The sequence below is a fragment of the Kogia breviceps genome, chromosome 12, assembly GCF_026419965.1.
Source record: "Kogia breviceps isolate mKogBre1 chromosome 12, mKogBre1 haplotype 1, whole genome shotgun sequence".
Taxonomy (NCBI): domain Eukaryota; kingdom Metazoa; phylum Chordata; class Mammalia; order Artiodactyla; family Physeteridae; genus Kogia; species Kogia breviceps.
Window position 1 is genome coordinate 94,518,080 of NC_081321.1, and position 25,314 is coordinate 94,543,393.

The 25,314-nt window shown below is 60.7% G+C and overlaps 1 protein-coding gene across 3 annotated transcripts in view; it reads left to right on the forward strand.

Moving 5' to 3' along the window:
• Positions 1–25,314, forward strand: part of CACNA1I (calcium voltage-gated channel subunit alpha1 I) — a 115,313-nt gene that overhangs the window by 80,722 nt on the left and 9,277 nt on the right. For all 3 annotated transcript variants that reach the window (XM_067010240.1, XM_067010241.1, XM_067010242.1), the window contains 23 exons: positions 1,784–1,935; positions 2,616–2,801; positions 3,117–3,234; positions 3,934–4,089; positions 4,585–4,678; positions 5,349–5,551; positions 6,224–6,715; positions 7,091–7,191; positions 7,947–8,070; positions 8,345–8,413; positions 8,952–9,136; positions 9,591–9,717; positions 11,033–11,158; positions 13,532–13,621; positions 14,949–15,141; positions 15,732–15,883; positions 17,361–17,470; positions 18,075–18,208; positions 19,068–19,138; positions 22,342–22,420; positions 23,098–23,219; positions 23,673–24,017; positions 24,267–24,413. In XM_067010240.1, coding sequence (XP_066866341.1) covers positions 1,784–1,935; positions 2,616–2,801; positions 3,117–3,234; positions 3,934–4,089; positions 4,585–4,678; positions 5,349–5,551; positions 6,224–6,715; positions 7,091–7,191; positions 7,947–8,070; positions 8,345–8,413; positions 8,952–9,136; positions 9,591–9,717; positions 11,033–11,158; positions 13,532–13,621; positions 14,949–15,141; positions 15,732–15,883; positions 17,361–17,470; positions 18,075–18,208; positions 19,068–19,138; positions 22,342–22,420; positions 23,098–23,219; positions 23,673–24,017; positions 24,267–24,413 — 3,576 coding nt within the window. The remainder of the gene's footprint in view (positions 1–1,783; positions 1,936–2,615; positions 2,802–3,116; positions 3,235–3,933; positions 4,090–4,584; positions 4,679–5,348; positions 5,552–6,223; positions 6,716–7,090; positions 7,192–7,946; positions 8,071–8,344; positions 8,414–8,951; positions 9,137–9,590; positions 9,718–11,032; positions 11,159–13,531; positions 13,622–14,948; positions 15,142–15,731; positions 15,884–17,360; positions 17,471–18,074; positions 18,209–19,067; positions 19,139–22,341; positions 22,421–23,097; positions 23,220–23,672; positions 24,018–24,266; positions 24,414–25,314) is intronic.

Consider the following 25,314-nt stretch of genomic DNA (forward strand, 5'->3'; position numbering starts at 1 on the left):
CACCCACTCCCCCTCTCGGCTTTGAGGTCTCGCTGAGATGTCGCTTCCTATAGGAAGCTGTTCCGGACTCCACTGCCCTGTTCCCCCAAACCACCCTCAAGCAAGTTCCCTCTGTTTTTATCACCGCTGAGTGGTTTGTTAACTTGCACGATGGACTTTGCCAGCGGAGCCTGCACTTCTCAAGGGCGGGAAGAATGTGCTGATTCATTCACCATCGCCCACCCTGGGTAGCACAAGCCCAGCCCCTGACGGATGCTTGGGAGACCTGTGGCGTGCATGCAGTGAGGAGCAGGTGGATAGGATGACGGATGGACGGATGGACGAGTCTGGGGCGGGGTGGGTGTGGATACCGGGAGAGCAGTTTGGAGTCCGACTTGGTGGCTCTGCCACAGCCTTGCCGGGTGGCTCTGAGCAAGGCAGTTCCCTTCTCTGAGCCTCAGTTTCCTCATCTGTAAAATGGAGTTGCTAACAGTGGCCTCACAGATCGACTGTCAGGAATCGCGTTGGGGTGGAGCTCAACACGGGCACATGTTCAGGCCTAACAGATGGCCCTTCCCTTCTCCGTGATTCGGGCGGGAACAACCCGGCTCAGGGTGAGCAGAGACCAGGCACTTCACCAGTCCTGGCGGGGCCAGGGCTGGGGGAGGGGCAGGGAGAGAAGGGGCTGGAGCCTCGTATGGCCCTCATCTTACTCCATCCCCTCGTTTTATGGATGAGGAAACTGAGGCCCGGGCTGTCGTGAGGAGGACCTGGAACCCCACCCACAGTCGTGGCCAACAGGGTGGCCTCTTTCATACACTGGGGCTCCTTGGGTGGTCCCACTTGCAGGGGTGTCACCTACTGCTAATAACCAGCAAGTAAACAGCTCCAGGGGCAGAGGTTGGGTCTGTGGCCAGAGGGGCCAGTCTCCCTGTGAGCAGCTGGTGACTTTGACCCTTAACCTCTCTGGGCCTTTGTGTCCTCCTCTGAGAAGCGGGCGAAGTAAGCCCCACCGACCAGGTGGTCAGGTGGATTGAGAGCCGCGGTGGCACACACTAGGTGCACGGTCTCTGTCCTCCCTTCACGGGGCAGATGGTCTCCGGCCACCCACAATCCTGAGATGGCCATTGCTAAGGAAGGAAGGAGGTGGGGGGAAGGCGGTGTAGGGAGGTCTGCACAGGCAGGGGTTAAGGGTGGAGACTTGGAGCCAGGCTGCCTGGGTTCAGACCCTGGCTCTGCCCCTTACTAACTGTGCAGTCCCAGGCAGGGGACTGGCCTTCTCTGAACCTGCTCCTTCATATGCATAGTGGGCTCTTGTGAGGGACTAGGTTACATGACGCCTATGGAGTGCACGGGCAGGTCCCACAGCACGTGCCCCCAAAATGGGTTAGGGTCGTGGGCAAACGGGGTTTCCGCAGCCACTGGTTTGCCTTCTTGTCTTGCTCTGTGTCTAGCCACGTAACCTCTGGCTGGCTTCTGAGACTTAGTTTCCTTATCTGTAAAATGGGTATCATAACGTGGCCCTTGGTGTGCGCTACCAGCATCATCGTCAACTTTGTGGAAGGTCAGCCCCACGTGTTCCCATCTCGGCGCACCTCTCAAGACAGCAGAGACGGGGCAGAGTCGTAAGGTTCTTGAGGCCAAGGACAGGGGGAGGCTGGAGCTCCGGCGAGGACACTGACCTGCAGGTCATGGAGCCGGGGTGGCAGAGCCGGGCCTCCCCAGAGGTTCTAGAGCCGACGGGTGTCCCAGCTGCCCTCTGGCCTGACCGGGTCCCCGTTTCCCTTCCCCAACACCCCCACAGCCCGAGGAGCTGACCAACATCCTGGAGATCTGCAATGTGGTCTTCACCAGCATGTTCGCCCTGGAGATGCTGCTGAAGCTGGCCGCCTTCGGGCTCTTTGACTACCTGCGGAACCCCTACAACATCTTCGACAGTATCATTGTCATCATCAGGTGCCAACCTCCCCCCCCCAACCCCGCCCCTAGCCTGTGGGCCTAGAAACAGAACGGGGTGGGAGGGGGATTTAATGCACCGACCCCAGCCAGTAAATGAAGTACATAAGGTCAAAGGAAGCTAATTACACTGAAATACAGTTATCAAAATATTTGAAAATTTGTGATTGAGCAATATATGTACTTCTGGATTAATTCATTAAATAGCAAGATCTAGCAGTGGGTCCGTGACCACCAGCATTCCAAAGAAAGGATGAGCATAAATAATATCTGGAAACATCTGTATCGGCTGTCATGTGATAGAAAAGTATCCGTGATTTCGATTGGCCACAAGGTCATAGGAAGTGCTCATTCTTTGCTGTCTGTTGTTGACGTTCATAATCAAAAGAGTGTTCAATCTCAAAAAGAGGTCAGTGATATTTATGGGCCATAGACTTCTTGCGGCGCGGGGTTGGGGGGGGGGGTCCATGGAATCCAGGTTCAGAGCCCTGGCTTTAGGGTGCCACGAGACGCAGTGACCTGTGAAACAATACCCATTGGATGAATGAGTGAATGAATGGAAGCTGTCCATCTCTCCGCCCACCTGGCCTCTCCTTCTTCCTTGGCCCTCGTCTCCTCCCGGCCTCCCTCTGACCCTGCGTGCCTCCCTCCCCTCCCCACCCCCGCCTGGCGGGCTGCAGCATCTGGGAGATTGTGGGGCAGGCGGACGGCGGGCTGTCGGTGCTGCGGACCTTCCGGCTGCTGCGGGTGCTGAAGCTGGTGCGCTTTATGCCTGCGCTGCGGCGGCAGCTGGTGGTGCTCATGAAGACCATGGACAACGTGGCCACCTTCTGCACGCTGCTCATGCTGTTCATCTTCATCTTCAGGTGAGTCCCGCCCACCCTGGGGCCGCACCTGCGGGGCCTGCCAGGCCCGTGGGCAGAAACCTGGGGGAGTGGGGCTGGTTGAGCTTCTCCGGGCAACACCCCAGAGCTGGATATGAAGCCTGGCACCATCACTTAATCCCCTCTGGTTCTGGGCGAGTACTGCCCCTCTGAGCCTCTGTGTTCACGTCTGTAAAATGGGACCAACACGGGCCCCTCTCCCATCTTAGGGGGTTGTTCTGAGAAGGAAACAAGGTGGGGGAGCAGAGAGCTCTCTGTGTGTGTGAGTCCCTTGAGCCACCTCCGTCTCTCCCCCAGCATCCTTGGGATGCACATCTTTGGCTGCAAATTCAGCCTCCGCACGGACACGGGAGACACAGTCCCTGACCGCAAGAACTTTGACTCCCTGCTGTGGGCCATTGTCACGGTGTTCCAGGTGAGCCCCAGCATGTGTCCGTGGGTGTCTGGGGAAGGGATCTCTCCCGGGAGCACTGTTTGGAGGTGCCCCCAGCCTCAGAGAATCCAGGCAAGAGCAGCGGCCTGACGAGGAGGCCCCTCAACCCCGGCCTCCAGTGGCCCGGCTGGCGCAGCACCGGCTCTGGGAGCTGGACGGACTGCCCGGTGCCCGTCCGCGCCCCCTCGCTCCTGCCCTGAGACTGTGGGCTTAGGATTCTTCCCTGAGACTGTTTCCTCACGTGTACTGCGGCCGTGGTTGAGTGGGTGTGTACACACAGGTGTGGTGGGGGCAAAAGGAACAAAGAGAAGGCAGGGTGGGCTTGTGCCCTGGGTGGTGGGATACGGTGCTGAGAGGATGGGGCGGAGCGCCGGGCAGTGGGGAGCGCGCGTCAGGGCAGGAGTGTGTGACGCAGGCCTCGAGGGTGTGGGCAGGCCAGGCAGCAGGAAGAGCAGTGTGTGTGTGTGCGTGTGTGTGTGCGCACACGCACACGTGCATGATTCTGCGGCTCTGCCCCCAGCTAGGGCCATGGTTTCCGAGGACGCTGGGTGTGCCCGAGCGTGTGTGAGAGGATGCTGTAGGTGCTCATGGGCTGCGGCGTGCCTGCACCGGGGGCACCCAGTGGGCTGGGGGGTCTAGAGATACTCAGGGGCTGAGCTGTCATCCCCCTTTCCTGCACAGATCCTTACCCAGGAGGACTGGAATGTCGTCCTCTACAATGGCATGGCCTCCACCTCCCCCTGGGCCTCCCTCTACTTCGTTGCCCTCATGACCTTCGGCAACTATGTGCTCTTCAACCTGCTGGTGGCCATCCTGGTGGAGGGCTTCCAGGCAGAGGTGACTATGGCCCTGGTGGAGGAAGGACCCCTGTGGGGCCTGCACAAGACTGGGCGGGGGTGGTCTGGATGGAGGAGGACTGCGATTCAAACATCTAGCCGGCAATAGGTCTCCAGAGGAGGGGGTTGCCAGTGAGGTGATGAGCTTCCCATCACAGGAAGCATGCAAGTGGGGGGGGAGGGGGGCGTCTGCATCTAGGATCCCTGCCTCTCCCCCAGGGGTGAAGGCCTAGGCTTCTCCATCTCTGAGATCCTAAAGTCCCCAAGATCTGGGATTCTGGATCCTGCCTCCTTCATTTTCTGAGGCTTTGGGGACACTTACAATCAGGCAAATGTGGGTTTGTGGCCTAGGTCCTCATTAGCTTCTCGCTTCCCTTTTCTGAGCCTCAGTTTCCCCATCTGTAAAATGGGGTGGGTGAAAACACCCATTGAAAAATTCAGGAGGGAGGGAAGGGCTAAGCTGACTTTCGTTCCAATGTGAGGGACGGTCTCCCAGGGCGACGCCAATCGCTCCTACTCGGACGAGGACCAGAGCTCATCCAACATGGAGGAGTTTGACAAGCACCAGGAGGGCCTGGACAGTGGCGGAGGTAAACGGACCTCTCCTCGTCACCTAGGAGGCCAGGACTCTTCCCCAGATCTAGTTGGGCAGAGGGCACAGCATCTGGTTTCCCCTCAAGCCAAGGCTCGGGACTGCTAATTCTCTATGGTTTGTTGTTTACATTTATAATTGAAAGAATTGCTAAATCTCCAAAGGTCAGTGACATTCATGGCTCTCCTGAATTCTAGCCACAGGGGTGGCTGCAGCCCACCCTCACCCCTCCATATAGCTGGCCTGTAGCAAAGAGCCTTGGGCCTCAGGATACCTGGGTTTTGTTTAGCACCACTGCACAACTTGGAAGAAACCTCCCAGCCCATGCTGTGTCCTTCTCAGTTACCGAGCTAACCAGGTTCTGCCTTCTTCCTGCACTGGGCATGGGAGTGAGGTTCCTATGTTGGGTGAAGCTCGGAGCTGGCCCTGAACACAGAAGGCAAGGGATCCACTCATCCAAAAATAAAGCTGAGAGCCTTGCAGATGGGGCAGAGGGGAGGCACATGTGATGGGGTCCAAGCAGGAGGACTTCCTGGTGGAGGAGGTCTCTCCAGAAAAACTCTTCATTTCTGTTACTGTCCCTGTCTCTTTCTTTGTCTCATGGCTTCTTTTGCTCTTGTTCTGTCCTCTTGTCTGCTCCTCCCTCTGTCTCTATCTGAACCCTCCAGATCCCAAGCTCTGCCCAATCCCCATGACCCCCAATGGGCACCTGGACCCCAATCTCCCAGTGGGTGGACATCTGGGCCCCACTGGGGCTGCAGCATCCGCCCCCCGCCTCTCGCTGCAGCCAGACCCCGTGCTAATGGCCTTGGGCTCCCGCAAGAGCAGTGTCATGTCACTGGGGAGGGTGAGCTACGACCAGCGCTCCCTGGTGAGTCCTCGTGGGGTGCTCTGTATGGCTGCTCCCTGCTGGGTGTGTGCTGAGGGACCCTGAGAAGAAGTGTCTGCCAGTCCAGCCTCAGACTGGTACCTAGGCTTAGGGCACCAGACTGCCCAGCCAGAACCAGGCAGGGACCATGTCTATTGCATTCCTGGGTGCCCAGGGACAGAGCAGGACCTGGCAACAAGGAATGAGTGAATGAATGAATGAACAGTGCCAGTGGGTCTGGTGTAGAGAGTTGGGTTTTTGTCTTAGCAGCAATGTGTAGGGTTAAGAGCTGGGCCTTGGGGTTGGGCAGACCCGAGCTTGTATCTGGCCTCTGCCACTGCCAAACTTTGTAAACCATGACCAAGTTACAGCCCTTCTTGAGCCTCAGTTTCCCTTCCTGTAAAATGGGAAGATGCCCTGACTTACTGTACCTTTATCAAGGGAAGGGAGCTGGCAGGAGGGACATAGCCACACAGTGGAGGTGCCCATGTGTCTGTAGATGTGGACGGAGTGAGAGGCAGGGCAGGGAGAGGACCTTGGGGGTCTAGCCCCTTCTGTCACCCACTGGCCGGGTGGGCGGCCCTCTGTGGGCCTCAGCGGGCGTGCAGGCTCCCTTCAGCCACAAACCTTGGGTGTGTGTGGTGGCGCTGACCGGAGCCCCGGGCTTCCTCCCAGTCCAGCTCTCGGAGCTCCTATCATGGGCCGTGGGGCCGCAGTGGGGCCTGGGCCAGCCGTCGCTCCAGCTGGAACAGCCTGAAGCACAAGCCCCCGTCGGCGGAGCACGAGTCCCTGCTCTCGGCGGCGGAGCGCAGCAGCGGCGCCCGGGCCTGCGAGGGCGCCCGGGCCTGCGAGGGTGCCCGGGAGGAGGGGCCGCTGCGGGCCGCGCCCCTGCACGCCCCGCACGCCCACCAAGCGCAGCACGGTCCCCACCTGGCGCACCGTCACCGCCCCCACCGCCGGACACTGTCCCTCGACACCAGAGATTCGGTGGACCTGGCCGAGCTGGGGCCCGCCGTGGGCACCCACCCACGGGCTGCCTGGAGGGCGGCAGGCCCGGCCCCCGGGCACGAGGACTGCAACGGCAGGATGCCCAGCATCGCCAAGGACGTCTTCACTAAGATGGGCGACCGCCTGGCTCGCGGGGAGGACGAGGAGGAGATGGACTACGTGAGTGCGCGAGGCTCTAGGGGCCACGGAGGGGGCCACGAGGAGGTCAGCTGGGACGCAACGGGGAGTGGTCGAGGGGCGGCGCTGGAGTGGGCGGGACCGACAGGGGTCCCGCCTAAGGGAGGCGCCTGGCCCTGGGGAGAGCGCTTCAGGTGGGTGAACAGGGGGCGGGGCCGGAACTGCCCACCTCTGAGCTGGGCCCGCCCCTGGGAGAGAAGCCCTCCCTGACCTCCCTGGGTGGGGCGAGGGTTCTGGTCTTGCTGGGAGAGTTCGGAGGACATCCAGTGGCCCCACTTTGCTGGATGGCCAGGGTGGGTGGAGATGAGCGGCTCTGGGCAGCGCTGACCCGCCAGCACCCCGTCCTCCCTTTGCCAGACTCTGTGCTTCCGCGTCCGCAAGATGATTGACGTCTACAAGCCTGACTGGTGTGAAGTCCGCGAGGACTGGTCTGTCTACCTCTTCTCCCCTGAGAACAGGTGGGCAGGGCCAGGCTTGGGGTGGGGTTAGAGTTGGGGGTTGACAGGTCTGGGAGGGAGAGATTTCTGCCAAGCCAAGCAGGGCCATTGGCGGGGCGCGGTGGGGAGGTAGGGGGGCGGGCGGGTGGTTTCCCATACCCCAGAGGACCTTCCCGGCCGTGTAGTGGAGGGTCTGCAGGGGAGGAAGGGGTTCGTGTGGGGGCTTTCCTGGGCATCTCCTCCAGTCTAGGCCATCCTGTGCTGGGCACCAGGTTGGATAAATCTTCCGGTAACCTGGGGTGCTTCTATCTGGAGGGGGGCATCTGAAGGCTTCCTGGGGGAGGAGGCCTTTGTGCTGGGCTTTGGAGGCAGACAGCATTCTGTAGATGAAGAAGGGGTGGTAAGGAGGTGGAGGCTGGTCCAGGTGGAGGGAGCAGCCCTGGGGAAGGCCTTGGGGCAGAAGCTGAGGGTATCAGACAATGTGTCCATGCAGCTGCAGGACAAGGCTTAGAGATTCGGGCCAGTGTTTGGAAAGCTTTGAGTGCCAGGGCTGGGCGGGTGACCTTCACCCTGTGGTGCCAGGAGCTTGCAGCGTGGTCAGCAGAGGTGGCTTCAGGTGGGCATCCGGAGCAGAGACCTGAAGCCGCCACCTATTGTGTGGCCAGATGAAAGAAGGGTCAGCTTCCTCTAGGCCACCCCGGTTCTCATGTGTTCCTGGTGCCTTCCTCCTGGCCAGGGTAAGGGGCAAACTGACACTCACGTGGCCCCCTGCCCAGGTTTCGGGTCCTGTGTCAGACCATCATCACCCACAAGCTCTTCGACTATGTCGTCCTGGCCTTCATCTTCCTCAACTGCATCACCATTGCCCTGGAGCGGCCCCAGATTGAGGCCGGCAGCACGGTGAGTGACTGGGGCTTTCGGGCGCTGGAAGGAATGAGGCAGAGGGGCCGGTCCCCGGGGCCTGCTGGGGGCCAGCATGCTGGGCTGAGCGGGTTGGAGAGCCCGGCGAGACCGGAGGCCGTGGAGGGAGATGTGGCCGGGACCGTGCCTCTGGAGAGGGGGCCACCTCCTTGGACTGTGAAGTGGCAGCCTCTCCTGGGTGCCCCTTGGCTGAAGGCAGAGGCTGACCAGTCCTGGAAGACCCTGGATCCATGGCATCTCCCGGGTCTTTCAGGAACGCATCTTCCTCACTGTGTCCAACTACATCTTCACAGCCATCTTCGTGGGCGAGATGACACTGAAGGTACCTGGCTTCACCTGGGACCCCTCCTCCCCCTTCGCCGGGGCCCCAGGCCCTGGCCCAGCCCTGCTCAGCTTGTCACTCACCTGCCCCTCAACAGCATTCCACAGGTGGCCTTGGAGGCTCACCCCCACTTGGTCCCAGCCACTGGGTTGGGCTCCTGGGACTGGGGAAGGCGGGATGCGGTCAGCTTCGTGCCCGCCGCCCAGGAGCTCACAACCCGTTTCCAGTGTCGTGGAGGTACCTGCTGGAGGTGCAGGGCACAGGGGGAGGGTTCCATCTAGGATGCTTCCCAGAGCACGTGGCTTCAAATTGGGTTAACCAGATGTGCAGGGAGAAGGGAATGGGGTGCTTCAGGGAGTGGCTCCCTGGGTAGGGGAAGACCCATAGCCCGCCTTCAGAGGGGCTGGCAGGGCACGTGTCCGCTCCAGCCCACCGCTCCCGGCTCTCCCACACCTACCTGACTCTGCCCCTCGCCCAGCTGATCTCGCTCTACCCTCTCGAGGAGTCCGGCTGACCCTGCGCATCGCCCCGCCCCCAGGTGGTCTCGCTGGGCCTGTACTTCGGTGAGCAGGCGTACCTGCGCAGCAGCTGGAATGTGCTGGATGGCTTCCTTGTCTTCGTGTCGATCATCGACATCGTGGTGTCCCTGGCCTCGGCCGGGGGAGCCAAGATCCTGGGGGTCCTCCGGGTGCTGCGGCTCCTGCGCACCCTACGACCCCTGCGGTGAGGACCCTCGCATCCGAGGGTGGGGGAGCCCTGCACTGTCCAAGGAAGCCCCCAGGGTCTCCGTGGACCCCGCGCTCCGGCCATACACACCCGCTCGGTCCTCCATAGCGCGTGCCGAGCACCGCTGAGCAGGGCCAGGCTCACACCTGTGGGCCCTGCTCCTGGGGGAGGAGCCTGGAGCAGGCGCTGGAAGGCGGGGGGCTGATGGTGGCCCCCAGGGCTGCTATCCACTCCCTGTGTGTCCTTGGTGGCTCACTGCCGTCTCTGGGCGTTGATATCTAGAGGAGGGTGTGGTGTGGATCCCAAGGGGTTGGGGTGAAAGCCCAGCGCCTTGCTGTTCATATAGATCTGGAGCCTGGGAGCCTCTGCTCTGGTGGCTCTGGGACAAGTGGGGGTTGACTTCAGGCCTGGCTGACGGCTAACGGTGCCCTTGATCCCTTCTTTCCTGCAGTGTCATCAGCCGGGCACCTGGCCTGAAGCTGGTGGTGGAGACACTCATCTCCTCCCTCAAGCCCATTGGCAACATCGTCCTCATCTGCTGTGCCTTCTTCATCATCTTTGGCATCCTGGGGGTGCAGGTGAGGGGCACCCAGGCTGGGCAGGGGCTGGGGTGGGCTCTGTAGTCAGGGAAGAGGCTCCACACTCCTGCCCAGCTCTCCAGAGCTTGTGCCAGGTGGCCCTGGTGGAGCAGCCATGGTCCCCGCCAGCAGGTAGCTCCCATTCCAGGGCGGGAGACAGACACAGCCCAAATGGCTGACTGCAAGGCAGGCTGGGTAAATGGGAGCACAGGGGTGGGCTGGGGACAGTGGGGAAAACATCCTGAAGGAGGCGTGGCCCTGGCACTGGGCCTTGGAAGACAGGAGGTTTGGGCAGGTCATGGCGGGGGAAGGTGTGTCCGGGGCCGATGGGCAACGTGTGGGGAGGCGGGACCAAGCAGGACACGTGTGGAGAGAGAGCCCCGGGGCTACGGCTGGCGTGGAGAGACGAGCCGGACCGAGTGGGGAGAGACCTGGGGTGGCAGCTAAGGAGTTGGGGCTTGGCTTCTCTGGGGTAGGGGTCATGGAGGGTCTCTGAGCCATGCAGGGCCTTGAGCTGACTCAGATTTGGGGTTGGGGCCCAGCCCAGGAATAGAATGAGGCCTCAGGGCTGGACAGCGAGGAGTGGGGCAGATCACAGAATGTGTGTTGGGGGGTGGCCAGAAAGGCCTGGGCCTTCTGCGGTCTGAGCTGCTGCTGACACTCTATTTCTTGAGGGTCTGAACCCTGTGCTGAGGCCCCCAGGCTGGTCATGTGTTTGGGGCTGTAGGTTTGGAGGAACCCCATGCACAGGTGTCCTTTGGGGTTGCTGAGAGATTCCCAGCGTGGCCTCCTGGGCAGACGGGCTTGGTGTGGACCCTGTGTGGACAGTGGCCTTGCCCCTTCCAGGCAGTTGACATGGAGAGGGCTTGGGTCCCTGGAGAGGGTCCCTTTACTTCTCTCTGTCTCTCGGGGATGTACAGGCAACTTTCTCGCGTGGAGTCAGTGCCGGAATCCCCAGTGTGGGAACTGGTGTCTGATCTCTGGGGTCTGTGGAAGAGCTAAGAATCAGACAGACCAGGGTGTGAAGCTTGGCTCTGCTACTTCTTAAACCTCAGATGACTTTGGGAAAATTGCCTAACACCGCTGGGCGTCAGTTTCCTCACTTGTGAGATGGGATGCGAGCAGCCCCGCTTCATGCCCGGGGGACTTGGAGAGACGGTGGGATGGAGCGGTTGGCTCAGGCTGTACGAGGAGGAAGTGACCCCGAGGGGCGGGGCCCTCTTCTGAGTTGCACTCCCCCTCCCCGCCTCCCCCGCCCCCCCGGGAGCACTGGCAAGATGGTCACTAACCCTGTGACCCGTGTCCCTACCCCTAGCTCTTCAAGGGCAAGTTCTACCACTGTCTGGGCATAGACACCCGCAACATCACCAACCGCTCCGACTGCGTGGCCGCCAACTACCGCTGGGTCCACCACAAGTACAACTTCGACAATCTGGGCCAGGTGAGTGCCCCCTTCTGCTCTTGACCTGACCCATCCCCGGTGGGTGGGGTGACAGCTCTTTGGTGCCGACAGCCCTGGGATTACAGACCAGGCTCCAGTCCTCCCCTGCCAGGGCTTCTGCTTTGCAAGCCTTGATTCCCTTTTCTGCAGAACGGGTAGGGGTAGAACTCACTTCACAGGTAGCATGAGGCTCAGGGACCGTGAATACAGAGTGTCCAGCAGGTGCCTGGCGTTTAGGAACTGCTTTAGTGGACATTGGTTCCTGGCCCCCAGCCCCTACCCGGGGGGCCCTGACAGGCATTTCTGGAGTCAGCCAGACCAGGTGTGAATCCTGTGGCTCTGCCACTTACTGTAGATGTGGCCTCTCTGAACCTCAGCTTCCCTGTTGGTAAAATGGGAATGTCACAGGCCACCGTACAGGCTGCGGCAGAGATTAAAGTGTATCAAGCTTCTGGCCCAGGGTGGATTGCTTCTCCCATCACCCATCTCCTCTGGTCCCTACTCTAGCTGGCAGGCAGGCCCCTGCCCAGTTCCTGCTTGGCCCTTGGTCCCCTCTCCTGGGGGCCTTCCAGGCTCGGCCATCTGGGTAGTGTCCCAGATGGGAGCGCCCAGCTAAGAGCTCCTCCCACCCCCAAACTGCTCCTGTTTCTTGAGGGCCCACCTAGGTGACTGGATATGACCAGCCTGGGAGCGCCTTCCCCAGTTCACACGGGAAGGGAGCAAGGACCCAACTCTGGGTGGCCCAGGGCCCGGGCCTCTCTGCTGAGGACCGTCCAGCTGTACCCACTGAAGCTCTCATCCCAGGGATTCCACTCCCCGGGCCCCCTGGGAAAGGAGCTGTGGGGTCTCAGAGGGGCAGTGAGTGGCCGGGAAATGGGGTCAGGAACTGGGTCCCAGTTACCCCGCCCCTCCAGATTCTCCAGACGTAGTACATTTTCGAGTTCTTAACAACTCAGGCGTTGGTAAGACAATGTTTTATTTTTTTTAATTTAAAAAATTTTTATTTTGTTCTAAGTTTTAATTATTCATGTGCCCGCACCACGCAGTATGTGGGATCTTAGTTCCCCGACCAAGGATCGAACCCGCGCCCCCTGAATTGGAAACGTGGAGTCTTAACCACTGGACTGCCAGGGAAGTCCCAAGACAATGTTTTAGAAGAGCTGTGCCAGGAAGCTGAGGGAAAGCCACTGGGGGCCCTTCATGATCTTGCTCCTGACCCCCTGACCTCAGCGCCAGGCGCAGGCCTGGCTGCTACAGAGCATCCCCAGCTCTTTCCCATTCTGGGCATGCTTGATGCCAGGCTGATGCCCTGGGACCCCTGAGTTGGGTGTTCTCAGCCTGCAGAGCCGTGTGGAAGGTTACAGCATGGCCTGAAACCTTGGATTCCTTGTTGGGCCATTATCAGCAGTTGCCCTCCGGCTGGTATTGACCCTCTCGCTCTGTTTCAGTGTCCTCATCTGTAAATAGGGACGGTGATAGCAGGTCTGTGATTCCAAGGTCCCAGGCTGTCTGTACTTCAGGCCTCTGTGATCCAGGGGCTCACGGGGACATTTGCCCCTTGGTGTGTGAGGGCTTCGTGTACCTCCCTGGCAGGGAGGGCTCCCTCTTTGTCCCCTGCCCTTCCCTCCTCCTGGGCCTGAGTCCTTTCCGGGCAGCCCTCGGCACCATTCCCGCCCCGGAAGGGAAGAGGATGGGTCTGTGCCCTGGAGGGGTAGGAAGGAGGGGCCGGTTCAGGGCAGGAGACCTATCCTGAGGATGCTGTGGCCTGCCATCTGTAGAGGAGCCTTGGCTGGCTGTCTCCTGGGGATCACCTCTGTTTCTAAAATCTGTTAGTTGGGGCAATTATTGCCATTTACGGGCAAAGAAGCTGGGGCCCAGAGACATTAAGTCACACAGCCGGTGAGTGGTAGAGCTTGGGCTGGTCCCGACTTCTCTCCCGAGCTCCTGTTTTCAGGTGCCAGAGGCAAGCTTGGAGTGATGGTGGCGGGGCCCCACATGTTTGCCAGGAACCTTCCAGTTTAAAGTCTCAGCTGACCCTCCCAGCCAGCATGGCAGGCAGTCACTGAAGTCTTAGCGCCATTCCGTGGGTGAGAGGAAAAGACCTCATGAGTTTTCTTGTGCAGTTAATTTCAGAGCTGAGACTGGAGCCCAGGACGCCGGGTCCAGCCTCATTCTCTTGCAGCAGTGCCTGCAGGGCATATGGCAGGCACACAGTGCATCCTCAGAAAAGGTTTGTCGGTTGAGGACACAGCTCTGCCCTGGACACAGAGGCCTTCCTCTGTGTCCCTCTACCTCCCAGAGCTATGGCGGGGGCCAATGCAGCCGGAACTGCCCGCGCCCATTGCCCCTGTACCCTTTTCTCCCGTGTTCCAGGCCCTGATGTCCCTCTTTGTGCTGGCCTCCAAGGACGGTTGGGTGAACATCATGTACAATGGACTGGACGCCGTCGCTGTGGACCAGCAGGTGGGTGTGGCTGGGCCAGGTCCGGCCCGGGCAGTGGGGGACGGACACGGTGTCTTCGGGGCCCCGGGGTCTGAAGCTGGTGTTTCCCACCGTCAGCCACAGCCTGCCCCTCCTCGTCCTGGCCTGCACCCTGCCCCACGAGGGCCGCGCCCTGGCTGGTGTAAGTCACTGCTCTCTGTTTGCCTCTTCAAACCCGCTCTGTGCAGGGCGAGTGCTGTGAGCTGGCCCCGCCAGGAGGGCTGCAGAGCCCGTGTGTGGAGAACTGAGTGTGTGGGAGGAGGCCGGGGGCCAGCCAGCTCTGGGGACGGCAGGTGCAGGCCTGGGCTGGACGGTGACGTGCTCAGGGAGTCCTGAGGCCGGGGCCAGGGGTAGAGGCGGAGGGGGAGTGGCAGGAGGCGGTGGCACTGGGAAGAGGGTGGGAAGGTCAGAAAGACCTGCGCTGCAGGCGGAGCTGAGGGCAGTGGGTGTCGGTGAAGGGGTTATAGCGAGGTGAGCTTGCGGGAGCTTCCCGGGGCTGCTGGCTGAGGATGGATTTAGGAGTGGGAGGGTGGAAGGGGTCAGGCTGGGCCCGAGAGGAGGCCCGAGCCCTCGCTCCCAAGATACCCCTGAGAGTGGGGATCCCCTCTGGGGCTAGGCTGGGACTTCAGGCAAGACACGCGGCTGACCAAGCCCACTCAGTGAAGGAGTCGGGGCTGGGGCAGCGCCTAGGCCTGTAAGCAGTCTCGGGCTCTTGGCCTCTTGGGCCTCACCCCGTAGACTCTAGAGCTGGAGGTAGAGGTGGGGCTTGGGGATGCGGGGGGAATAGAGCACGTGGAGACATCCCCCTCCACTCCTTAGTCTGTACCCTCCTGCCTGCCACCCCTACCAACACACACACACACACACACACGCACACGCACACACACACAGACTGCAGCAGGGCTGTGCTCTCTCCTCTGCTGGCTGCTTTGTTTCCTGCCTTGCTTCTAGATGGATGGATGGGTAGCTGGAGGAGTGAGTGCGTGGATGGAGAGGTGGGCGGCTGGACAAGTGGGTGGGTGACCAGTGGACGAATGAACAAGTGGATGGGGGATGGGTAGACGGTGGGTGCGCGGAAGATGGCAGATGGCGGGGAAGGGGAGGGCTCTCTCTGCTGAGCACCATACTTGTGCCAAGCAGGGTGGGCACTTCCTACCTCTGCCTCCTTCAAATCTCCCAGTTGCCCAGGAGGCTGCTGCCGGTGCCCCCACTGCACGGAGGCGCGGCGAGGTGGGGCGCGCCCCGCACAGTGGGCCCCCCCCCCACCGGTGCCCGACCAGCCTCCCTCAGCCCCGTCTGGTCCCCGCAGCCCGTGCCCAACCACAACCCCTGGATGCTGCTCTACTTCATCTCCTTCCTGCTCATCGTCAGCTTCTTCGTGCTCAACATGTTCGTGGGTGTCGTGGTGGAGAACTTCCACAAGTGCCGGCAGCACCAGGAGGCCGAGGAGGCGCGGCGGCGCGAGGAGAAGCGGCTGCGGCGCCTGGAGAAGAAACGCCGGAGTGAGTGGGTGACGCGGGGGGCGGGGCTCGGGGGGCGGGGCTCAGGGGCCGAGGCCGGGCCGTGACCCCAGCCACTGGGGCCTTTGGAGCCAGAAGGGAACAAAGAATATGGTCCCCAGGCCCCTGGCCTTGCCCTTCCCCCAGCATGCACCTGTCCGGGTGACCTGACTCCTCTCGGTGTCCACCCGGAGTCTGATGGTGACCCCACCACCCACCTGAATGAGGCCCTGGCAGCTCAGTCCAGGAAGAGGGCAAGGGCAGAGCCTCGATGCCCCGCCCCGAGCTGCGGGATCCCTGTCCTGCCCCCAGCAGACCGGACCCCCCCCCCCCCCCCGCCATGGGCACGATGGGGAGAATCAGTGCCCTCGTTGCCACCTTCCCTCACATCCTACCCCTGAAACCTCAAGGCACCCTGGCTCGGGGCAAGAGACCTAACTCTGATTCCCAGGGCCTGGGGTGGACGGGCATCTCCTCCCCCTTGCTTCCTCCCTCCCCTCCACCTCTCCCTCCGTGTGCTCTGCCTCCACCTTGGCCCCAACCCTCTGTGGTCTGTGCTGCTCTCCCCCCATGCCGCCCCACACCCCCTGCAGAGGCCCAGCGGCTGCCCTACTATGCCACCTACTGTCCCACGCGGCTGCTCATCCACTCCATGTGCACCAGCCACTACCTGGACATCTTTATCACCTTCATCATCTGCCTCAATGTGGTCACCATGTCCCTGGAGCACTACAATCAGCCCACGGTGAGCCTGGCCTGGCCTCTGGCCCGAGGTCACGTGGTGGGGTTGGGTCCTCAGCAAGACCCCACCCCGGGGATGGGGTGGGGCAGGGTCTGAACCGTCCCCACTGGGGGTCCTATGCTCAGGAGGCCCAGGGCCTGCCTGGTAGGACAGATGAGTGAGAGGGAAAGGTCACTGGGTCCTGGTGAGCAGGGTGGGGCGGGGGTGTGGGTAGGAGGGAGGACATTTGGACCCAGCCTTGAATGTGGGTGACGGTGGCTGTAGTATGTTCAGTGTGACTCTGCAGGGCACACTGCAGATATTAACTCTCTAATCCTCACGGTCGTAAGGTGTGTCTGGGAGAGGCTTTTGTAGATGAGGAAACCCGAGGCTCAGAGAGGTAAAATATGCGCAAGTGACTCAGCCAGTGAGTGGTGGAGGCGGGACTGGAACTTTGATTTGCATTCAAGGCCTGCCAGCTGGCTCCACCACGACTGGGCATATGAGCCTGTGGGAGGGACAGGACCACTGGGGCAAACACTGCGGTAGGAGAGGTTCCCAGCTAGTTGCAGGCAGTGTGCGTGAGGGACACTTGAGGGGTGCGTAGGGACAAGTCTTCTTAAAGACTTACTGGAGTGGGGGAAGGAGGGGGGAGAGCAGAGCCTCCAGATGAGGAATTAGTATCTTATTTTAAATGGTAGGAGAGGAATATTATGAGTGCAGGGAGAAGGAAGGCAACCACTGGTGGAATAGAACAGTAATTGTAGAACTTCTAAATGAACATGAGGAAATGGAATAGGGCTTCCCTGGTGGCGCAGTGGTTGAGAGTCCGCCTGCCGATGCAGGGGACACGGATTCGTGCCCCGGTCCGGGAAGATCCCACATGCCGCGGAGCGGCTGGGCCCGTGAGCCATGGCCGCTGAGCCTGCGCGTCCGGAGCCTGTGCTCCGCAACGGGAGAGGCCACAACAGTGAGAGGCCCGCGTACAGCAAAAAAAAAAAAAAAAAAAAAAAGGAATAATAATAGTTCACATTTACCAAGTATTTATTCTGTCTGGTCTTGGGCTATTACCCCATTTAATTTTTATAGTAACTTTCTGAGGTGGGTGCTATTATCATCGCCAATTCATAGATCAGAAAACTAAGTCCCAGAGAGGTCAAGTGACTTGCCAAGGTTACACAGTGAATAAGGAGTAAGTGCTGAGTCTGGATTCAAATCTAGGCAGTCTGGTTCTTAACCACAACCCTTAACCATTACCCCATACTGCCTCCATAGAGCGGCAATTGGACCAAGCCAGCAGAAATAAGGAAAAGAAAACAGCAATGTAAAGTAAATCGTACACATTAAGTAAGGTGGAAAGCATGAAAGTAGATATGTAAATCATTGCATTAAATGTGAATGGAGTAAATGTTCCCCTTAAAAGGCAGAGATTTTTCTGGCTGGAGTAAAGTGGAGAAAGGTCATGGGGCCTGGCTCATGCTTCTCTTTGCTGCCCCTGCAGTCTCTGGAGACAGCCCTCAAGTACTGCAACTACATGTTCACCACTGTCTTTGTGCTGGAGGCTGTGCTGAAGCTGGTGGCATTTGGTCTGAGGCGCTTCTTCAAGGACCGGTGAGCAGCTGGCCTGGGGCAGCAGAGAGTGGGCTGCAGGACGGGGAAGCAGTCCTGACCTCGGGGGAAGCCTGGAGCAGCTGGAGGAGGGGAACCAATAAGTGTCTGGGCACTGATGGCCAGGGACCCCAGGTGTGTGCTGCCTACAGCCCTGATGGGTGCAGGGCATTCTCCTAAGCCCTCCTCAGCTCATCTCTTGTGGGTCTTCCATACCCCACAGGCAGAGCAAGGCATGCCTCATGCGAGTCCTTCTTTTCAGAGGGAACACGTTGGGCTCAGAGAGGTTGATGGACTAGCCCAAGGCCACACAGGCGGAGCATCTGGCTCAAGATTCAGACCTAGGAGTCAGAGCCCATTCTTCTTTCCCTGCAGAGGCCAGAGATGTTCATTCAGCCTGGTCAGCCTCTTGCTTGAGGGATCAGAGGCTGTGGGGGGGCAGAGAAGGAACTGGAACCATTGGGGGGCTGCAGGGGCTGTTAGGGATCCCCTTGGGCCACAGCAGGAGGGTAGAGAGCTGGGAAGTTCCTCCCAGCTGAGGCGTGTCTAACCCCCAGTGCCTCTCACCCTGCTTCTCACTCCTGCCCTCCTGTGCCCGGCCGCGAAGGTGGAACCAGCTGGACCTGGCCATCGTGCTGCTGTCGGTCATGGGTATCACGCTGGAGGAGATCGAGATCAACGCAGCGCTGCCCATCAACCCCACCATCATCCGCATCATGCGGGTCCTGCGCATTGCCCGGGGTTAGGGGCGGGCGGGGCACCGGGTGGGGACAGGTGGGGGAGGGCTGCGGGGGCAGCATGGGCCTCCTGCTGAGCAGGGGGAGCAGGAGCCAGGAGGAGCCCGTACCTGATACACACTCGACCCACCATCCCGTGGGCACACACGCACCCTTGTCCTGACAGCTCTGTACTGCACCCTGCACGCCCCCTCCATATAACACCCTGATCCTTGCGGTCCAGTCTCAGGTTGGGCTGAAAGGAACCCAGTGCTGCTGGGAAGTCGCTGGGTCCTCACCAGCATTTCTCCAACACTGCCTGGGCTGCGCTGTCCTTGAAATCCTCTTTCTTCTCCCAGAAGCCTCCCTTTCTCCCCAAGGCTGTCCTCACACTTCTTTCAAAAACCTCCGGCCTCAATGCTCACCCTTCCACCTGCCCTGCCTGTTGCCCCCAGATTCTGAAGTGGTGAGGGGGCCGGTGGAGAAACTCCGCAGTCACACTGGGGCCGCCCTCTCCAGCCAGAGAGAAAGGGAGAGACCCCAGGGCCACTCAAGCGTCGGTCACTGTGGCCTCCTCGCAGTGAATTACGCACTCACACACCTAATGTCCCTCCATTCCCACTGTGCCTGCCCCCCTTCTCTTGGACTTTTTTACACCAACGCCCCGACCTTGGGCACACATGGTTTTTGTGCCCCCCCACCCCCCACCCGGCCGCCCCGTTCAGCTGAACCCACGTGCTTGTGGTCCGGCATCGCAGAGCTGTCATCCTTGATCTCACGCTCCTCCACTCGCTCACTGTCCTGCATTCACACACGAGCACATACGTGCACACGCCTGTCCCCACTGGCCCGGGCTGAGCGGGCCGGGCTGGTGTCGCCCACAGTGCTGAAGCTGCTGAAGATGGCCACGGGAATGCGGGCCCTGCTGGACACCGTGGTGCAAGCTCTGCCCCAGGTAAGAGCTGCTCCTTTGGCCCCTCTCTGGGGCCCTGGGGGGCATGGGCCCTGACTTCCCTGCTCTCCAGACCTGCCGGAAGCCAGGGCAGAGTCCCACCTCCAGAGAAGCGAATGTGAGCCAGGGGCTGTGAGAGACGGGCGGGGCCCCCTCTGCTTCTTTCTCCCTGATTCGCCAAGCGCTTGCCCACGCCTGCTGTGTACCCAGGTTCTGCCCTCAGGAGTCACCAGCCTGGTGGGGAAGACAGAGGCCTCAGGGCGGTGTGGGGAGAGGCCCTCACCCAGGGGAATCAGGGAAGGCGTCAGGGCACTTTGAGCTTGACCTTGTAAGGTGGCTTGGTAGGAGAGGTGGTGATGTGGATGGAGAGGGGACAGATGTGACATTCTAGGAGGGGACAGCATGAAACCCTGACCTGGGTGAGAGCCCTGGGAAGTTAGGAAAGCCCCCCACATTGGTGAGCGGAAGGGAGATGGGTCAGGGCCACAGGGGGTGCATCTTTCGTCCTCCTCGGAATTCTGCACTCCCAGGCTCCCCCTCCCCGACTGTCCTGACTACTGATGGCTCCCCTTCTCCCTCCCCTCGGTGTGGTCTCACCTCACTCTGAGGTGAGCCTCATATACATTCATTTATTCATTATGACTCACCTAGTCTTAAGGAACTTTAAGTGTCTTAAAGTAAAAGGCACGGATACAGCATGCTAAAAATGAGGATAAAAGATTAACAGTCCAGGGCAGGTGAAAGCAAAGCTAAGTCTCTCAGGAACCTGGGCTAAGGATGTTAATGAGTTCCGTTCTCGAGTTTGGTGGGAGCTTCCCAGCAGCCTAGCTGCAAAGGGAAAGTGACACGGCTTACAGCAGGTCTGGGTGGAAAGCAAAGGGCCTTCATTCAGAGAGCTGTGGTCTTTCCTAACATGAAATCCCTTCAAAGGAATTTGTCACATGGGAGACGGGGGGGTGAGTGCTGGGCTGGGGTGGGGGGTGTAGACAGGAAGTGGGTTGGAGCCCAGACTCAAGCCCTTTTGACCTGTGGTCAAAGCCTCATCCCCCGTGAGAGTCTGGGTGTGTGACTCAGTCTCTCGTGCCTTGGTTTTCTTGCCTGTGAAATGGGGGATGATATCAGCACTTACCTCAAAGGGGTGTCGTGAGGTTTAAAATAGTGAAAGCTTATAAAGCACTGAACGGTACCTGGGTCATAGGAAGTGCCAGGTAAGAGTCTGCTAAGGGTGGAAATGGGGGTGGCAAGTGTGTCCCCCAGCCTGCCTGGCCTCCTTGCCCCTCCCCCTCCCCCGTTCCCCTTGTTCTGACCCCTGGGCATCCTCGGGTGGTTTCCAGGCCAGCACTGAGTTGGCATAGGGCACATGGAGATGCCTAGGAGGTCCCAGCCTCGAGTAGGAGACACATGACAGTAATTATACTTTAAGAGATGCGTGTGCCAAGAACCATGTGTTGGGGTGAGGGGCTTACCCCTCACCATCTACTAGCTGACCCTGGACATTTCCTCGGTTCTATGTAAAGTGATATGAAAATGAAACTTCAGCCCCATCCTTCCAGGCTTTGCCTCAGGCACTCAGAGGGAGGAGGCATCAGGGAAGGCTTCTCAGAGGAGGTGACCCATGATCTGGGTATTGAGGGGTGGGGAGGAGGCATTTAACAGGCAAAGACAGAGAGAGGGTCTTCCCTGCAGAGGAAACAGAATATGCAAATGGGGTCTGTCTTCTGTGTGGTTGGAGTCGGGGTGGAAAATGAGGCTGGGAGGGGGCCCGCAGGGCTGGATCACACAGGCCTTAGATGCCAAGACAGCAAACCTGGGCTTTGTCCTGTAGGCAATGAGAGCCACAGGAGGCTCTGGGTAAGGGAGGCCTCAAGCAGAGCTGCCTTTAAGAAGGTTGCTCTGGTGACCGTGAGGAGAATGGATTGAGGGAGAGGCTGGAGGGAGGGAGGCTGTTGAGGAGGCTGCTGTAGCTGTGCAGACTCGGAGATGCTGAGGGCAGGGAAGAGGGGGAGCTGGTAGGAAAGGTGAGGTCGAAGAAATGCTGACCTGGGCCCGCACAGCGTGGGAAGCTGCGCTGAGGCTCAGGCCCTGCCGGATTCCTTCCGGCAGCTGGGGCCTCACATCTGGCCTCAGAGGTACTCAATGAGTGCTTGTTTCATTAATGAATGAGAATCATTTAATTAGTCAGACACTGTTGGTATGATTGTAGCACAGATTGGAAGGAAACCCTTGTCTACAGCAGAGAAGCATTAGGAGTCTGTGATTAACATGGTTTATTTTTCAGCAATTAATGCAAACATCCTTGGATTATATTCATGCAGGTCTTCTGAGGGTTCTTGGAGATACTTCATTTGTAGGGCAGGAACATTTTTGAACCTTATCTCATCCATAACATGAGTTAAAGGTGGTCTCTGGACTATGGATAGATTTGAAATAGGTTTGGCATCTGCGATGTTTTTCTCCCACAGGAGCTGTGGGATGGGGGTGGCTGTGTTTGCAGGAGGCTTCTGGGGCCCCCAGTCTTGCATGATTCCTTTGTTCACTCCACTCTGTGGCCGGGGCCCGTGCTGGCCTGAGGAAGCAGATCTGAATTAATCCAGCAGAGACTGTCTCTGCTCTCAAGGACTTCCCAGACTGGCAGAGACAGTGACAGGGACACACCAGTTACTCTCATGCTGTCAGACTGCATCCTGGTCTGCCTGAAGGAATCCAGGCAGGCTTCGTGGAGGAGGTGGCATTATTGCTGCACCTTCCTTTCCTCTCTCTCTCCATTCATCTGTGGGATGGTACTAACCACACAGGTGTAGCAACTGTGTGCATGGACCCTGGGGCCAGCCTGCTGGGCTTGATCCCAGTCCTACCACTTATTAGCGATGTGGCCCTGGGCAAGTACTTCACCTCTCGGTACATCTGTTCCTTCACCTGAAGAAGGCGGGTAAAAGACAGTTCACAGATCCCTGTGCGCAGTAATGAACGTGGAGTGCTTGAAACTGGGCCTCTCACAGCAAAGGCTCCACACGTGTTTTATTATTGTCCTGCGCTCTGTGCCGGACCTGGCCTGCCCTCCAGGAGGTCGTGCGGGGGTGGCAGACACGGACACAGAGCCTGGTGAAATGTTACAGCTGCCCCGACCCTCAGGCTGGTCCTTTGCCTGGAGCCTGCCACCCGCCACCTCCCCAGGCCCTGCCCAGTCCCGCCTGCTGTCCCCACAGGTGGGCAACCTGGGCCTCCTCTTCATGCTGCTCTTCTTCATCTACGCTGCCCTGGGAGTGGAGCTCTTCGGGAAGCTGGGTGAGTGATGCCTGAAGCAGGCCTGGGGTTGGGGGGTTCGTGGAACAGGTCTGGTGGGGAGGCCTGAGACACACTCCCCCACCAGACTGTCCCGTCAAGGTCTTTGTACTGGGGAGATGCCCCCAGGGCAGGCCTGGGGGTGGGGGTGGATGGGCGACCCTCAGCCATCCACATGCCCCTCCCAGTGTGAATAGGAGCTTTGGAGAGACGCTAGCCTGGGTCCGCAGGGACACCCAGGCCTGTGCAGTGGACCGCCGACTTGGGGCCCCCCAACTGTCTGGCCTCTCAGGGATGCCCCTTCCGGCTCCACCTGCTGGTGCCCGTCCAGAGCCAGTGCCGCCCCAGCAGGCAGAGTGGCCGGGGCACAGACCAAGGGCCACACAGCCCACATCCAGCCCAGCCCTGCACAGGGCTGGCTCCAGAAAGTGGGGCTCCCTTGGGCACTGGCCCTTACCCACCCCATCGTCTCTCTCAGGAATTGATACCTGGGTGGAGGGAGGAGCCAGGCTCACCGGAATTGGAGTCCCAGCTTGTGTGCCATCTCCTCGAGCCTCGGTTTCTCCATCTGTGGGCTGGGCACAGTCTGCACGCACCTCTGAGGTTGTCGTGGGGGTTCTGAGATGAGGCCGAGAGGCAGCAGCGCAGGGCGGCCCGGGCTGACCCCACTCTCCTTCCAGTCTGCAATGACGAGAACCCATGTGAGGGCATGAGCCGGCACGCCACCTTCGAGAACTTCGGCATGGCCTTCCTCACGCTCTTCCAGGTCTCCACTGGCGACAACTGGAACGGGATCATGAAGGTACACGTGGGTGGGCTGGGTTCCGGGTGCTCACAGCCAGGGCTCCCAGGCCCTCTGCCTGCCCAGCGCCCCGTCGCACACGGGAGGGGGGTGCAGGGCACAGAGAAGCAGGACCCTGGGACCCTGTGCCCGGGACCCTGAAGCACAGGGAGGTGGAGATGAGGCTAGGGTCTCTGTCCACCCCTGGGTGCTGCTCTGGGGTCAGTGCTCAGATTCTAGGGGACACGACTCCGCCCGGGGCCAGAGGGTCCTGGGGGCCCACGGCCAGGGCCAGGGGCTCCGGGCACCGCCCCTCCGGGTGCCAGGCCCTCGGCGTTGGCCTCACTGCCCGTCACCCAGCGCAGGCCCCTTGGCTCTGGCCCGCGGTCTGGCCTGGACCGGGTGGGGAGGGGCTCACGAGGACAGAGACGAGGCCCGGGCCTCACCACTGCCTCCCCGCCCCGCCGGGTGCAGGACACACTGCGGGACTGCACCCACGACGAGCGCAGCTGCCTGAGCAGCCTGCAGTTCGTGTCGCCGCTGTACTTTGTCAGCTTCGTGCTCACGGCCCAGTTCGTGCTCATCAACGTGGTGGTGGCCGTGCTCATGAAGCACCTGGACGACAGCAACAAGGAGGCCCAGGAGGACGCCGAGATGGACGCCGAGCTCGAGCTGGAGATGGCCCACGGCCTGGGCCCCGGCCCGGGGCCACCCGCCGGCTCCCCGGGGGCGCACGTGCCTGGCTGCGGGCCAGGAGGGGCGGGCGGCGCGGGCGACGCCGAGGGCCACCTGATCCGAAACTGCTACTCGCCAGCCCAGGTGGGCGGGGCCCGGAGAGGGCAGCGGGGTCGCCGAGGGCTGGGAGGGCAGCTGGGCCGGGGGCCTCGGGCAGAAAGCTCTGTTGTTTCGGGCCCCACTCGCTCAGCTCCACTGAAGGGGCGACCCTGTGATGAGGGGTCGGGCCCAGGCCACGGGCAGAGAACCAGGAGGGCAGCTGTGCCCACCCACCCCGCCGTCCCGACCCGGCCGATAATCCCGCCTGTCCCCACCCCGTCCCCGTCCGCCTAGGAGAACCTGTGGCTGGACAGCGTCTCTTTAATCATCAAGGACTCCTTGGAGGGGGAGCTGACCATCATCGACAACCTGTCCGGCTCCATCTTCCACCACTACTCCTCGCCTGCCGCCTGCGAGAAGTGTCACCATGACGAGCAGGAGGTAGTGGCAGCCCCGGAGGGAGCTGGGGCCTCGGGGTGGGGGGCCGGCCGGAGGGGAGAGCGGCTCTGGGCGGAGGCCTGGCCGCGCCGACTTGGCCGATGCTGCCCGGGGGCTGTGGCAGACCTGCCTCCCCGAGCCCGGGCTGGCCTGTCCGTCCGCTCAGTGCAGGCCCGTGGCGTGGCCTCAGGAGCTACGAGGACCCTCTCTGTGTCCGTACACAGTGGGTGCTCAGGAAGGGCCCACCTTGGTGGTGGGCTGCTGGGGCCAGCAAGAAGCCCGTGTGTCACCTCTGGTGCAGTTTGCCTTTTCTGTGACAAACTCCAGGTGGAGTTTCCCGGATGGGCATCCCAGGGCGCCCGGTGGCCTTGGGCCTGTCTTTGTAGGCTCAGGCGGGCTCTCTCCCCTCTCCCCGGTGGGGCCCTGAGCTCCTTCCCAGGGGTGTTCCAGCCCCTGGGAACCCCCCTAACCTGAAGTGGCTTCAAATTCCCCAGGGTCGGGGCTTCCCTGGTGGTGCAGCGGTTGAGAGTCCGCCTGCCGATGCAGGGGACGCGGGTTCGTGCCCCGGTCCGGGAAGATCCCACGTGCCGCGCAGCGGCTGGGCCCGTGAGCCATGGCCGCTGAGCCTGTGCGTCCGGAGCCTGTGCTCCGTGACGGGAGAGGCCACAACAGTGAGAGGCCCGCATACTGCAAAAAAAAAAAAAAAAAAAAAAAAAATTCCCCAGGGTCCTCCGGGCTTGCAAACACCTCTGCACGTGCGGGTAGCCTGCACAGGGCCACGGGTGAGTTAGACCCAGCCAGCCTCGAGTGGCACTTGGCCTGGGGGCGAGCAGACCAGCTTTGGTTCACAGCTCATGGCAGCTCACCTGCCCTCCAACCCAGCCCAGGCCTGGCACTCTGCTGG